The sequence below is a fragment of the Haliotis rufescens genome, unplaced genomic scaffold (genome assembly GCF_023055435.1).
Source record: "Haliotis rufescens isolate VD_foot unplaced genomic scaffold, xgHalRufe1.0.p SCAF_17, whole genome shotgun sequence".
Classification (NCBI taxonomy): Eukaryota; Metazoa; Mollusca; class Gastropoda; order Lepetellida; family Haliotidae; genus Haliotis; species Haliotis rufescens.
Window position 1 is genome coordinate 19,981,500 of NW_025963857.1, and position 16,927 is coordinate 19,998,426.

A 16,927-nucleotide genomic window follows, 5' to 3' on the forward strand; every position below is an offset into this window, starting at 1 on the left:
CCAAGTCAGCCAGCCTGACCACCCAATCCCGATAGTCGCCTCTTACGACAAGCATAGTCGCCTTTTATGGCAAGCATGGGTTGCTGAAGTCCTATTCTACCCCGAATCTTCACGGGTACTTTTAGCGCTACAAATATTATCAGAGTATAAGAGTTACCATCATCGCAGCACTAAGATCGCTTTGTGCAAGAGGACCCAGCTGATAAATTGTAAGACTCAGATCAGTGGCATATTTTGAGGGTATCTATGGAAACTCTTACTCAGTGACAAAAACAAACTTTCTAGTCCATTAGTCCTTATAATAACATATTCAAAAATCCTTAAATATCGCAAATTAATATTGCTGTAATACTATGACATATCCACAAGCTATTCACTTTTGATTCGGCATAAATATCACCATCCTACCTCTAAAAATATTTCTGACCTAAATGAAACAAAACCCTGCTGAAGGGCTAAGACAGACAAGAAGAAAACAGGGAATCACAAAAATAAAACGGGTGGCATCCCTTAGCAACAGATATATTGATGATATTGACTTGGGAAGGATGTTACATAACAATGGTATAGCACATTTTATCAGGAACTGAACGATCTGCCACATTAGAGACTGTCACTGTGCGAACATACTCCCCAGGGAGCTGAGTATGAAATTTGAGTGCACACTGATTCAAAGACGGTGGCAATAATAATGTAATGCCGTGAGCATTCACTTGGTGAACAAAATCTGGTACATAATAAATGGACTTATATTTATTATTAAGATTTGGGGAGAATATTACAATAGCTGCTTACTCTGTTACGTCCCACCTCATATCATCCCAGGGAGGTGGACAATACAGCACGACTGGTGGGAGACTTCTTACCTTCAACCCAGCTGGGGTAGCAAGCCTGTAATCCACTTCCCCATTTTGATAGATTAACAAGCGATTCCATTTAATGTTTCCACAATGCAATGGCTTTTAACTTCTGCAAGTTTCTCAAATATAAATATCACCACACCCACCAATCATATAAATATCTATATTTACAGCTGCACCATATGAAACAGATTGCTGTTGTACCGATCCCTGCCCTGTTGCCTGTCTTAGATACCCTTTGATTGGTTGAATGGCCAGCAGTTACATATCTTCCCATTTGGTATAACACCCTTATATCCCTGGTACATGTATTAAGCAAGATTAACAATTAGTGGGTGTGGTTGTTATACATTCTTATTTACTCTCGCACATATACACATGTTCTCATACATTCTCAAACACACATTGGTACAATGTTGGCTACGTATTATTGAGGAATATAACCAATAAAACCAATACATATATGAGACATAATCCATGTTTAGAGAGAGATGATGTGGCTGCTGAATGATCTGTTGTGGGCGTATCTGAAACAGGTTAAAATCATTTCAAATAATGTGATGTCCACCCTACTGACAAAAACAAATTTTGATGGTATCATAAGAATCAAGAGATTTTTGACAGAATCTGGGTGAAGTGTAATTTGAGGTTATAAATTATCTTAAAGCTTACAGTATCCATATTCACCAGGCCATTTTTTGCAGAGATCTTCACAGGGCCTAGTAGCATTGATATTTAAGTTAGTTATACGGGGACTGCATTATACGTGAGGTTGTATTATGGGTGGCAAAACACGGTAGTAGATGTGTCATGCTTGGTAATAAATGATCATAATGTTTACAGCATCCATATTCATTGGAACCATATTGGCAGAGACCTAGAGAGAAGCTAGTAGCATTTTGGTAATAAATGATCGTAACGCTTACAGCATCCATATTCATCAAAACTTTCCAAAACTAGATATTAACAGAACCTATTAGCATTTTGGTAATAAATGATCATAATGCCTACAGCATTCATCTTCCTTGGAACCATAATGGCAGAGACCTAGACAGAAGCTAGCAGCATATTGGGTAATAAATGATAGTAACGCTTACAGCATCCATATTCATCAGAGCCATCCTGGCAGTCAAGGAGCCCGTCACACCGCTTTCTGTGGGCCAGACACTCTGTACCACTTGCACACAGAAACCCATCTTCACATCGCGGAGATGGCCCGGGGCTGCTCACATCTGTGATCAAACAACAAGTAAATAAAACAATAAAAGACTCGCACAAAGAGCAAAAATCATCAGACATCTGTTTATTGTTTCAGAAAGAACTTTTCCCCCTCGTCAAACGAGATAATATGGGCCATAAGGTCAGTAGCAACTAAGGAATTTTTGTGAACTATTATGATACATTACTTTTTCACTATCAAACGCACCTCTCATATTCATATATATTATGGCGTGTTTGATAGTAAAGAATATAATTTCATCATTTTAATCAGAACTTCCTGTGGTAGTATTGTGCTACCAATAACTTTGCTACACATCATATCAATGTTTCATATTCCTAGACAGCAGTTTCTATTTCATCTTTAAAAAAGCCCAAACGTAAATATTTATTTTAATGCCACAAATACAATAATCCCTGAACGACTCTGACACTATACATCCTACTACAGTTTCAGGTCTTCTTTTCATCAGTTTTGGTGAAAAAGAAGGACATCTCAAGATTTCATTTGGACCTTTGATTCCGGTGAGCAAAAGTGTGTTATATTTCATAGTACAACTTTAATCATATGATGGATAGTGTCATCGATGCGATATACCAATCTAATATAAACTTGGTATCACGATCCGATAAATATTCAAATTGCAGGAACCACATTTAAGCCCCAAACATCAATGGAATGTCTGCTTGATCAATGAATGATGATGACGTTCCAAAATAAGTTTAGACAGGGTTTCTAAGTGTGGGGGTGTTTCTGTATACAAACATGGCTGCAAATCAGTTGGCACTACATTATATGATAAATGGGGCATTTCATTTAAATATTGAATTCATGTGCATCTATTAAAGTTAATTCATTGGGTTAAAAGAAGTCTTAATCATTGACTTCTTTAAGAATGACATCATATGATAAAGAGATTATTATCCTCGTGTGTTTCCGTTTTGTACATACTGGTATCAAATATTAGGAATAAGAAATATATATTACAATTTTTATTAATAATGATATCTATGATATGGAAACACACTTGAATAATAATCTATTGATGAACTATATATCTATGGCAATTACTAACCCATAAAAGGCATGGACCATTTGAAACTCAATCTCCACAGAGCTGAAACAGACAAATCCATTATTCTGACAAGGAGACATTATTAGGATGTGGTCTATTGATGCATTACAAGAGTACCTGACCTGATAAGGCTACAATAGACAGTTGTTTTTTCTTTTTATCACCACACTCAGCAATATTTCAGCTGTGACGACTGCCTGTTAATACCGGTAATCAAATATGGACCAGAATATCTGGTGATTGATATAATGAGGAACGATCCATGCCATCTGGGTACGATGACACATACCGTAATCAACCAAGTCACTGAGCCTGAGTCATCTTGTATAACCAGCATAGGTTACTAGGGACCAATTTTAACCGCGGGAATGGACAGATAAAACACTACTAGTTGAGTTTGATACCACCAAGACTATCAATGTAATGGGATGACACAACACTAACAAGAAAACTAAACTTTTAATGTGTTGCATCAACATGGCGGCAAACTCTTTGTTATCAGATTAAATTTACTATAAAATCGTTTCCCCCAAAAAATATTTAACAAGCTGTGAACTCCCACTGTGAACTCCAAAAGGCTGAGTATATGTCTGATTGAGATCAAAACAAGGATTTATCTTTTTATGAATTAGGAAAGAAAATGGCCAAAAAATCTAATATCTTAAAGAAAATTACATTGTTAATTTAAATTTAAATATAAACATATTACAATGAGATAAAAAAAAGTAATTCAGAATGTTATATCGACACATATAGAAGAAAAACAAAATTATTGTTTTATATGTTTCACCATTGATTTTGCAGTTACCTACCATACTGAGTTCATCTTTTGCCGATGTTACTATAAATATTCACTCACTCACACACTATTCAGGGTTTACCTTTCATTATTGTGACAAAGTTTCTAACACATTTTATGAATTCAGGGTTTCGTAAGCTATACAAATTAATGGGAATGTGGAAAACAATTAAACCAAACATGACTTGTCAATCACAATAGTAGACAAAATCCGAAATGCATGAATTTCCTAAACAATTACCTTTATACTCCAATGTCCCCAGATTTTTAACGGAACTGTTAAAAATAGACCACGGCGGCATGGTGGAATAACCAGCGCCCCTACTAAGTACTTTACCATTTTCGATTATTTAAAATGTGGGTATCCATTCAGACCATGTGTTACGAGGTTCCCTGACTTGGTTGATGCATGTCATTGTATCCCAATTGCAAGGATCAACGCTCATGATGTCAATCACTGGATTGTCTGGTCCAGACTCGATTATTTACGGATCACCGTTATATAGCGGGGACATTGCCGTGTGCGGTGTTAAACAACAAAAAAAAACAACAACATCTTAACTTCTCGCAACCAATTGCAATCTACTGTTTCAAGAATGCCTGATTGCTGTTTACATGCACATATATACTGAACAAAAAAAAGTTGGGATCATGAATATTTTGGGGGATGTTTTTTGTCATGAAGACTGAACAAACAATTTCATAGCAATACAAAAACATTCATAGTCCCGAACTATTTTGTTCAGTATATTTTGTGTAGTACATGTATTGTCTTAAATAGGTACATAGTACTACATACCCATGGGGCTATCATACTTCAACTACAGAGTTCCCTCGCGATTGCGCTCTTCAAAACAGCGCTAACTCGGTCATAGCGCGTGGTAAAGCATGGCTCCCAAAATTTTCTTACATTTTTATTAAGTTTTTAAATGACACAATGTTTTCCCCATCTCAAAAAACATTATCAGCTGATCACCGTGAGCACGTAACACCGGAAATATCCAGTTAACAAATCTGAACTGAAGTACGCATTTAATCCACTGTACGTAACCCCGGAAATATCCAGTTAACAAATCCGAACTGAAGTACGCATTGAATCCACTGCACGTAACACCGGAAATATCCAGTTAACAAATCCGAACTGAAGTACGCATTGAATCCACTGCACGTAACACCGGACATATCCAGTTAACAAATCCGAACTGAAGAACGCATTTAATCCACTGCATGTAACACCGGAAATACCCAGTTAACAAATCCGAACTGAAGTAAGCATTTAATCCACTGTACCATTGTAAACTGTGGGTCCTGATGCATGTGTTCCCCTACCTGAGACTGAGCAGTCCAGTGCCGGACTCTCGTCCGAGTTGTCACCACAGTGGTCGATGCCATCACACATCAGTTCCTGGGCGATACACATCAGATTCTGACACAGATATTCGAAGTAGCCAGGACAACTGCCACCTGAACAAAAGGGAATTGTGTAAATCTACAAGGTCAATATACAGAAGTAAGTGTTCCAACTTCATTTCATAATAATGATAAGATTGTATATTTCCGGAAGAAACATTTAATTCTACAGTGCTGTGAGAGCTAAACAATGTCAACAGATCCTGGAAACAGATTTCAGGAACAGATCATGGAAACAGAGCCATGAATAGATCAAGGGAACAGGAGAACAGCACGTTGACAAATACATTACAGACTGTAGTTCCCTGTTGTATTGAATGGACTCTTCTGTTGCAAGTGAAATGCCAACTGTTCCAAACGTGGTGTTCACACTGACAGAGCTCCAGATAAATGTTTGAGCAATTGAGTTTTTACTCTAAGGTTTCTATTTTAATTTGGGTTATTACATTTTTAACTGGGCAACCAATATTTTTTCACTCATCTATTCATCACTCTATTGGGTTTTTCCCAAAATTAGTGAACATTTAAAGATTTAAGAAAAAAATGAAATAATGTTTTAGATGTATATAACTGTTCTAAATATATAGGCTTGACTCTGAAAGTAAATTAGCTTGTAATTGTGTTTCGGAAATTAGATCCATTGTACGCATGCTGAAAAAGCTTCATGGGGTATTTACACATGCTGTTTTTATACATTTGAGTTTTTCATTAAATGCATGCGTTTCTGTACGCAAGTTAATTGAAAGTAACAGGGTTTTGAATATATTTTTGGGGGGGTGGGGTGGGGGTATTTTACGCAAATACGCTGCTTATCTGATGCTCTGCACTAATATTGCTTAAGTTGCTTAGCAGTAACTCAATTACTGTGACCTACCTGCAGATATATTTTTGACGGCTGTGAATATGAAAGAGAGTTTATCTGTTGAATAGAAGCCTCCACGAAGTCGGATGTAGAGGCCCTGCCCGGAGGTGTAGAACGTCTGGGCGTAGGTCAGGTTTTTGGCTGTGTATTTGTGTTTGATTGGGCTCAGTGATGTCGTCCCCTGACGAATCTCAAGGCTGTTGACTTTTCCATACTGTAGCCAACCTGTAGAACCAAGAACGTCAATGAAAAAAGTAGAACTAACAGAATTGACTCAAGGCCATATTTGAACCGCTTAAGGTTTCACTGTAAAGAAATTATTATTAAAGACACATTTGTCTTAAAGAGGTTATTGAAATAAGTTTTCTAGGATACTGTTCAATGGAAGACATGAAGCATGTATACTTTTGCAGTTTGTTGCAATGTAGTAGTCGAAGCGTGGTTGATGCCAAGAATCATGTCAAGGTTATCTCCCTTGAATAATGAAAACCCACCAAATTGTGTTTGACGGGAAGTAGAGAGGTTTTGCTTAGAAACTTGTTATCTGAACCTTCTACTCACTGCAAATTGGGGACACGGGTGGCCCAGTTGTCTAAGGCGCCGCGATTCGCTATGCAGAGTTGCGTCCCTTGGGCACACCAGAAACCTATGATTGTGGGTTCTAATCCCGGATCGCCCCAATTATGTTTCTAGGTTTGTCAGCACCATACCCGTACTCGTGGGTTTCACCGAAGTGATAAACGTCTGACCTGCATAACTTGGGGCTTTCCTCCCACATTAAGCTTACACGCCATGATATAACTGGAATAATGTTAAAAGCGGCGTTAAACCCAACTCACTCACTCATTCACTGCAAATTAATTACAGGGTTCAACATTAACACAAGTCTGATAGTCTGAGACAAGCAAAACTCAGGAAGGTGTACTGACATTTCCTTGTGGACAACCACTTTTACCATTAGTAAATCGCAACTCTGTAACAAAATTACTTTTGACGTCTAAAAAAAACCACACTTCTAAAACTGAATTAGGCTCTCATAGTGAAGACATGTTACTCACATCATCATCACCAATTCAGACTGACATTGCTGCCACTCACCATCTCCCAGTAGGACCTCCCTCATCCTCAGCATGACTCCATCCGGTCTGTCCTCTCCAGGGTGTCTCTTGATAATCCACACACAGTCGAAGAAGTTGGGCTGGCCCGGATGTAACATTGACCCTGTGAAGTCGATCATACCTCCCGATCTCATTGCATACTTTCTACTGCAGTCTGTGATTGGCTTATCTGGCCAGTCCTTCTCTGCAAATAACCATCACTAGAGATCAGATAAATGATCAACATGATCAGGATAGGCAAGATCAACAACATCATGACAGAGAAGACATTCATTCAAGACAGAGAGTGAGTGAGTGAGTGAGTGAGTGAGTGAGTGGGTCGAGTGAGTGAGTGAGTGAGTGAGTGAGTGTGTGTGGTTTTACGCCGCTTTTAGCAATATTCCAGCAATATCACAGCGGGGGGACATCAGAAATGGGCTTCACACATTGTACCAATGTCGGGAATTAAACCTGGGTCTTTGGCGTGATGAGCGAACGCTTTAACCACTAGGCTACCTGACCGCCCCTTCAAGACAGAGAGGACTAATGAGATCAGAACAGTGCAGACAAACGAAATCCGGATAGAAAAAACAAGACGAGATGAGACCAGACAAGATTTTGTTTGTTTGTTTGTTGTTTAACGTCGCACTCAGCAATATTTCAGCTATGTGACAGCAGTCTGTAAATAATTGAGTCTGGACCAGACTATCCAGTGATCAACATCATGAGCATCGATCCACGCAATTGGGATACGATGACATGCATCAACAAAGTCAGCGAGCCTGACCACCCGATCCCGTTAGTCGCCTCTTACGACAAACATACTCGCCTTTTACAGCAAGCATGGGTTGCTGAAGACCTATTCTGACCCGGATCTTCACGGGTCTTGAGACAATAAGGTTTGTATATGAGCACTTTTACCTTGCTCATATACCCCATTATTTCTCTCATTATGGTTTCTTTGTATCAACCATAGGTTTATTCATCAATAGACCTCTCCTATTGTAGGTTGTAGGTGTATTATACACCTACACTTTGCATATGCTGTCAATATAAAGGTTATTTTAGTTAAAGCTTTGTTACAATTCCTGAAGCGAATAAAATCAAAGTAAGATGACATGTAAACATTCTCTCCTCTTAAACAAATTGAAGCTGTTTGTCCCGATCCTTAAACCACTGATACTAACTCTTGGTCATGGGGACTCAATAGAGCAAGACAAATTTAGAAACTATTCATGTCTAAGATTTTTGTGAGTGAATAATTATGTCCTTTTCTGCTACTTTTGTCTGCGGTGATATGCAAACATTGCATCACATGGAAACAGTAACTGAACATTTTTTCAGAAAATGAGCTAACCTTACAGAGTTCCGTCCCTTAACGAGGCACTCACCTGAGATAAACTGGTACGCAGCCTTGAACCCGGAATATTCACAGCAGCCTTTCGGGTTGACCCCTGTGTCGAACACAATGACCAGCGTGCTGGAGTCGGACACAAGCACAGGGCGCTTCTTCCGATCCAGCACCACAGAGGGGGACTTGGTTGATAACCCATCGTATAGCTGCAAGGGAAAACAGAGACGTTGCATATTGTTATGTAAACATAATCCTAAACAGCATCATCTAGTGTCCGTGACAGAGCATTTGATATTCTAGGGGGTAAATAATCAAAACTGTCCTAGAAAATGCTTGAAAAAGATTATTATGCTTCAGTCTGCCAAGTCTGTTTAAGATGATATTAAACAGCATAATCTATCACATCAAACACACATATATTTGAAGAAACAGTAGGGCCCTGGCTGAGAATAGGTCCCCTTGTTTGTTTTAAGGTGACTAAGGAATTACTTTCAATCTTCTTACATCAAGAAACTATCACAATAAGTTTAGATAGGTGTTTCTGAAACTGTTTTCTTTTTTACAATTCAACTGAAACCTTATTTATGTGTGTATTTTTATATTTTAAATTCATTTAAGTTGACATGACAAATATTAAAAACAATATTGATCTTCTAATATTCCTGAATTATGTTACACTTTTGTTCTGTGTTGAATCTGTTGAATGAATTACTGCCATAGCAAGCTAGATGTAGATGTGATCCAAGGGAAATAACTCTTCAAGGTTTGCATGACAGACATCTTGTTACCAAGGAGTGAGCCATGCATCATTGCTGGTTTAAACAACTAATTGTAATTAAGATATTGCCATTGCAAAGTAGCTCATCTCAATATATAGTCAACAGTTTCAACAGACACCCAACAAACATTGCTGTCAAATCTATAACATACATAAATACAGAAATATTCAAATATTTTCTGCATAGATATTGATGAACTGACATGACACAACACGAGCAGGGTGAGACACAGCCATTGGTCGGTAAGTCTGGAACTATGAAAATCTAGAGGGAATAATTGTCGTCTCCCAAAATCTAGTTATTTTACATAAACCAACAATCCAAAATAAATAGTTGACTATTTGCATGTGAGTGAGTGAGTGAGTGAGTGAGTGAGTGAGTGAGTGAGTGAGTGAGTGAGTGAGTGAGTGAGTGAGTGAGTGAGTGAGTGAGTGAGTGAGTGAGTGAGTATAGTTTGGCGCCGCTTTTAGCAATATTCCAGAAATATCACGGCGGGGGACACCAGAAATGGGCTTCACACATTGTACCCATGTCGGGAATCGAACCCGGGTCTTCGGTGTGACGAGCGAACGCTTTAACCACTAGGCTACCCGACCACCCCTATTTGCATATGACAATGGTGTCTATTTGTGTACAATTAAAGTAACTAACTTTCAATGTTTCTTAATCTGCAAAAGTGAAGGTCATCCATAATATTATATAAAATCCTTGCGTACACAACAGTTAACTTTCCTTTACATGTTTCAACTCTAATAAACCTTCCTAGGAGATTAAATTTTAATGCCCTACAATTTTTTCAATTTTTGAGGGAAAAATATTTTAACTTTTTATGTCAACGCCTTTCATAAAACTCAACCCCACAATGGTGACCAATATCTTCATGAAGTATCAGAATATTCAAGTCAGCTGTATCTGAGAAACTAGAAAAGTTGCATTACATTAGATGCAAAATGGAAGCAGCCCAATCACCACCTATTCCTTGTGACCTTGAACTACGATTAACCGTGTACAAAACATTTTCATCGCAGCATCCCATCCTAGAGAGTCATGTACTAAGTTTGGTAATAAACACACAACTACTTTTGAGAAGATATATTGATTTCATAATACTACAATCATATGGAGAATAAGATATATGCTGACATGTTTATATATTAAAAAGTAACAACAAAAACACAAAGACTTGAACATAATATATTGTCATTGTAAGAGTGAGTGAGTGAGTTGGGTTTAACGCCGCTTATAACAGTATTCCAGTTATATCGCGGCATGTCAGCTTAATGTGGGAGGAAAGTCCGAAGTGATGCAGATCTCAGACGTTTACCACTTCGGTGAAACCCACGAGCACAGGTATGGTGCTGACAAACCTAGAAACATAATTGGGGCGAACCGGGATTCGAACCCACAATCAAAGGTTTCTGGCATGCCCAAGGGACACAACTCTGCACAGCGAATCGCAGTGCCTTAGATGACTGGGCCACCCGTGCGTGCCCCCCTACCCTTTAGGAAATATATTGATTTCATAATACTACAATCATATGGAGAAAAAGATATATACTGACATGTTTAAATATTAAAAAGTAACAACAAAATCACAGACTTGAACATAATATATTGTCACTGTAAGAGGAAACATGCATGCCAAACTTCACCAGTCCAGCAGATTCAGAGAAGATGTTTACATGGCCAAGAATACATTTTGAGAGAATTGAAGAGTTATGTCAAGTGCTAAGGTCAAATCAAGGTCAACATGTCAAACATCACTAAAAATGCAGCAAATATGGTGAACCAAATCCCTGATTTTGAACAGAAGTGGCTGAGTAATGGCAATAAAAGGGCTCTTCAATTGGCTGCCATGGCATCACTGCTCTGGTGGTTTCTGACAAGTTGTTAACCGACACCAACATTGCCTTAGGACCACTAGCCTTGCTCCAAGGCTGTAGTGAAAGACAAGTCCATCAAAGTGTTGTAATTCTATCCTAAATAGGCAAGTCTAGATAAGAGGATGTGTGTCTTTTATGATGACAACTTGTTCTTATAATTTATATAATCTAGAAATTATGACTTAAACTTGTAATTATTGCCTTAGAGACTTGAGCAAGTCTAAAAGACCACCGATCCAGGCCACAACATAATCTCATGCTGAGTCAGGTGAGCTAAGACAGGATGCCACTGCTACACATAGCTACATAAATCAACACATGTCATCCTTTCTCGATTTCTGACATACTGAAGATATATACATCTGATAGAAAGATTATGATATTACTGTCAATTTAGATGCAGGTGGCATGTTCAAACTTGCCGTTTCCAAACAAACCTCTGATAAATCGCAAACCCTTGCCCTCAAATTGGGCTTATCAGATACAAGTGATAAAAAACATAACACTTCTTATCGGTCACATCAAAAGGCAACAAATCAAAGCCATAATTATGTTTATAGAGTGAAATTTCGTGTGAAGTTGTTTGTTTATTCAACACTATAAGGAACACATTAGCTGTAGATTCAACAAGCATGACTCCCTGATGGAGGGCGAGGTCATTGTTTAATAAGATTGGCATGATCATCGCCTCATTAATGGGGGTGTTATCAAGAAGCTGAATTGTAAATCACTTGATGTCGAAAAACATGGAATCTAAAAGATATTTGACGTAAATACTTTAGTTTACAGAAGTTTTTAAACTTTGGGCCCTTATCAACATGTGTTACTGACATTGAGATATCTGCAGATAAGACATGTTCACACTACAAAACTATTCACTTAAATACTCATTCTGGCTAAATGCTGTTCCTGCTACTACATTCATGTAACAGAGAGTGAGTGAGGGTAGTTTTACACTGCTTCTAGCAATAATCCAGCTACATCACAGTTCGTGAATTGGCTTCACACCTTGTACCCATGTGGGAATTCAAACCCAGGTCTCTGGCATGGTGAGCCAACACCGTTACCACCAGGCAACCTCACTGCCCCCATTCATTCAGTGTGTCAGTACTTTCAAATTAAATAGCTAGGATAGGGTTAGGGTTTGAAAAATTTAAAAAAATGGAAAATTAATAAAAACATTTTTTTTCTTTTGACGTCACCCCTCCATATAACACAGATTATATGTACTAAGTTTGAGATGAATCCACTGAATAGTTTAAGAGAAATCCCACGGACAAAGTTTTCGGACGGACAGACGGACGGACGAAGGGAACCTTGGTATAACTATATACCCACAACCTTTATAGGTCGGGGGTATAACAAACCAGGTCATCAGGGTGCAATGACAAACTATCTGGCAGGTCACACCCTGTAACCTCCACCTCATTGAAGTCAGTTCCAGTAACTAGCATGGTACCAGGGATGTATTTTGGCACCCCTGTGGGGACATCACCAAGACCACACTTTCTGGGTTTTTATCACAACAAGCACCTGTCACTCCCAAAGCCTCACTTGACCTCACTAGACAAACATTTTCTGGAGCTTTATCAAAACAAGCACCTGTCCCATCCAAGACCTTACTAGACCACCCTTTCTGGGACTTCATCCAAACAACCACCAACCATTACAAGACTCTGATCTCTCTGGAGCTGTACTGAAACAAGCACCTGCAGTCCTCACCTTGACCACACTCTCTGGTGCGATATCCCAGTCATCAAACGTGAGTCGGACATGGCCATAGGGGTCCAGGTTCTGTATCATGTAGGTAAACGTCTCCCCATTCAAGGCATATCCTTTTGGAAAATTTGGCGACATCACTCGGCCTATGGTGGTGCCGTACTCTGCTACAATCCCTTGCCGTAGCTCATTCTTGTCTGCAGGGTGAAAGAGGGAAAATTACTGTCTATAGAAAAACTGAAACAACAATTTCCAGGAACTCCATTAATGGAGTAATGGCATGAACATAACAGACAAAAACCATACTTTTTCGGAAAATCGTTAAATATTTCTGGGTATTTGCAATGTAGGGTTCAAAGGTCATAATAAAAGGATAAACAACAATATGGGAACAACTAAAAGATGTTAAATCACAAAATAACAGTATGAATATTTCATAATAATGGACCATAGCAGGGGGAAACAAACGGAATAAGATGGGGAATTTATTTTATGCTACTAATACCATTATACAGCATATCAAATTTCATAATGGCTAATAATTACATTTTCAAATTGTCTGCAATGGTGACCATGTTTAATTGCTGGGACATATGGAGATGCAAAAAAATTAAGAATGACTGATGGATGTTTTGTTTGTTTGTTAGTTGTCACAATATTCTAGCTATATGACAACAGTCTGTAAATAATCGAGTCCGGACCAGACAAACCAGTGATTGACATCATGACCATGCAGCGAGTCTGACCACCCGATCCTGTTAGTTGCCTCTTATGACAAGCCTAGTCGCTTTTTTATGGCAAGCATGGGCTGCTGAAGACCTATTCTAACCCGGATCTTCACGGGTCGACTGATGGATGGACAAAGAGACAAAGCGATATGATACCAGTAGCTAAAAACTACAAACGACGTTTCAGCTGTATCTCCTTAATGTGAAGTAGAAATTTGTTTTTGGGATTCAGTAGACTAACATCTAGTCTCTGAAATGAACATATCGTACATAAAAAAAACAGTTGTTCAGTTATCTTCATAAAAATATAATAAAAAGGAGCCCAGTGACTCTCTTCATTGATACTGCAGTGATCTAGACTTGCCAAACATTATAGACTTGCATGGGCTGTATCAGGGTCTGTAAGACAGACTAGGGATTCAGCTAAACCTTTGGATGCCAAAACATGGTTGAAGAAGGTGTGATTTATGGCTGAAAAGTTCTTAAAGCATTTGTATTCCACCATAACACTGTTCCCAAGATATTTCATATAGCGGTTATCTTCCAGAGGCAATAGATAAACAGCCACATGAAGAGCAAAAGGCAATAACATCTCCGTCTTATCTGCTCAAACTTCCATTTCAAGTTGTAAAAATACCATCAACAGTTCTGAAATAAGTTTTAGAAATCCTGCCAAATACTTCACAAATGAGGTCAGGTCCTTGATGAAAGTCTATTTGTGAACAAAAATGATAGCCACTTGAATTTTTACATTAAAAAATACTTTAAAAATGTGATACTATGTTTTGTTTGAATATAAAACTACACATAACTACAGTTGTTGTTTAGTGTCTACCAGCAGTGATATTGTGGTGTTGTAAATATGCCTCTGTTCAGCCAGTAGTGAGTGGGTACCTGGTAGGATGAGATGGCAATGTGATTGTTAACCTTCTAGTGCCTCACAGGCAACTTGGGTTGTATACTCCCCAGGGAGCTGAGAATGAAAACGCATTGACCGGGGTAATAATAATGGATTGCCATGAGCAATCACATGGTGAATGGTCATTATAAATGGACTTATTATTATTACTACAGGGATCTGCCTTGGCATAGACTATAGAGTCCTGGGGATACTCAGTAATAAAATTTGGGAGTCCCACACATTAAAATGGGGGTCCCAGGGTGATACCGTATTCGATGTAATACGCGCCCCGCTCTAATAGGTTTGGTTTGGTTTGTTGTTTTACTCCGCACTCAGCAATATTCCAGCTATATGACGGCGGTCTGTAAAATGATCGAGTCTGGACCAGACAATCCAGTGATTGATATCATGAGCATCGATCCACTCAATTGGGATCGATGACCTGCATCAACCAAGTCAGCGAGCCACAACGTGTCAAATCACAACCACAAAATTATTTGGTATTTTCTTTGATCTGCTAAACCAAAAGTTTATGATTTCAATAGCTATTTGTTTGGTTCCCCCTTAGTGAATTAGTAATTAAACAAGACAAAAAGTGAGCAGGGCTCACTAACTCCTACATATTTCCATGTTCTAAACATGAAAAAAGAAATATTTTCTCTGAAAATCAAACCTTGCACTGCACCATTCCTATTGGTATAGAAACTGTACTCCCAGTTTGAAAAGAATCCATGAAGTAGATTTTAAGTTATAGCTTGCACAAATTTTGAAGTAAAAAAATATCGAAATTCAAAACATGAAAAATATCATATATTTTTTTCCAGAAAATACACATATCAAAATTAACCTTTGCACTGCACCTTTTCTATTTGTATGGAAACTGTTCCCTAAATTTGAAAAGAATCCATGAAGCAGTTTTCATGTTATAGGTCGATTAAATGTTTAAGTAAACAAATGAAAAAAGCCGTATTTTGTCAGAAAATCCGAATATTGAAATCAAACTTCGCACTGCACCTCTCCTATAGGTATAAAAAGTGTTCAAGTTTGAAAAGAATCTATGTAGTAGTTTTCAAGTTATAGGTGGCACAATAAAATGTTGTCCTTGGAAGGATGGATGGAAGGAATTCCCTGGTATAACTATATACCCTATCCTTTTAGGTCAGGGGTATAATAATACTTGAAAGTAGGTGTGTATAGGTAGCAGTATACACTTAACTTGTAATTTTATTTCTCCCCCCCCCCCCCCCCCACCCAAATATTTTAAGAATTTGTACTTTTTTATTTCAACCACCTGCGCCTTACGAAATACTGAATTGTAAAATAAACAGCACCTCACACTCCTAGTCTATGTTCATGTGTATCAAATTGATTGAGTGGTTTTGTTGTTCATGAGAGTGAGTGAGTGAGTGAGTGAGTGAGTGAGTAAGTGGCGGAGTGAGTGAGTGAGTGAGTGAGTGAGTGAGTGAGTGTGGTTTTGCGCTGCTTTTAGCAATATTCCAGCAATATCACGGTGGGGGACACCAGAAATGGGCTTCACACATTGTACCCATGCCTGGAATAGAACCCGAGTATTCGGCGTGACGAGCAAACGCTTTAACCACTAGGCTACCCGATCACCCTGTTGTTCATAAGAATGTAGGCCATTGACCCAAATTCACAGCATACAATTGGTCCAACTATGCAAGGTAAAGAACTTGGTGTACTAAACAAGTTTAAGAAATAAAGAACATTTTGATATATCTTAAGATTATTGGCATGATAAATGTACATAGCAAGGTTTTTAATTACCTTCACAATGGATAACAACTTTGTTTCGTACATATCTTTCTTGTAACATACTGTATTTATTAAACAAATCAATATAAAATGGTACTCATCCTCCATAATATTTGCATTACAGTACAAGCAAATACTTTCATGTCTTGGAATATTTTAGTACCGTTGCGTTTCTATGGGCAATGAAACGGAACTGGGACAAAGCTATTCTAAATTTTGCAATGGTAATTTGCTTCAGATATAATTCATCATTGAGAGTGGTTTAAAAGAGGAATAAATTAGTATTTTAGAATTGTTTGACAATGAAGACGCCAGTCCTGTTCAAAAGCACAGTTAAGTCTTATAAATTCTGAAATAAACGATTCTCGTAATGTAACATTTTGAGCTTGAGTGAAGCAAGTATAATCAATTTTTCCCCAACCCATGCATAGGCTATGTCTCCACTGTGGGACATATTGCAAGATA

At 38.2% G+C, this 16,927-nt stretch overlaps 1 protein-coding gene across 2 annotated transcripts in view; it reads right to left on the minus strand.

Moving 5' to 3' along the window:
* LOC124133934 overlaps positions 1 to 16,927 on the minus strand; it is a 133,708-nt gene continuing 116,781 nt past the window's right edge. For both annotated transcript variants that reach the window (XM_046498525.2, XM_046498524.2), the window contains exons 5-12: positions 13,061 to 13,254; positions 8,714 to 8,882; positions 7,324 to 7,527; positions 6,238 to 6,450; positions 5,283 to 5,417; positions 3,155 to 3,196; positions 1,958 to 2,092; positions 1 to 1,387 (exon numbers count right to left, since the gene is read on the minus strand). In XM_046498525.2, coding sequence (XP_046354481.2) covers positions 1,281 to 1,387; positions 1,958 to 2,092; positions 3,155 to 3,196; positions 5,283 to 5,417; positions 6,238 to 6,450; positions 7,324 to 7,527; positions 8,714 to 8,882; positions 13,061 to 13,254 — 1,199 coding nt within the window. In that variant the 3' untranslated portion in view covers positions 1 to 1,280. The remainder of the gene's footprint in view (positions 1,388 to 1,957; positions 2,093 to 3,154; positions 3,197 to 5,282; positions 5,418 to 6,237; positions 6,451 to 7,323; positions 7,528 to 8,713; positions 8,883 to 13,060; positions 13,255 to 16,927) is intronic.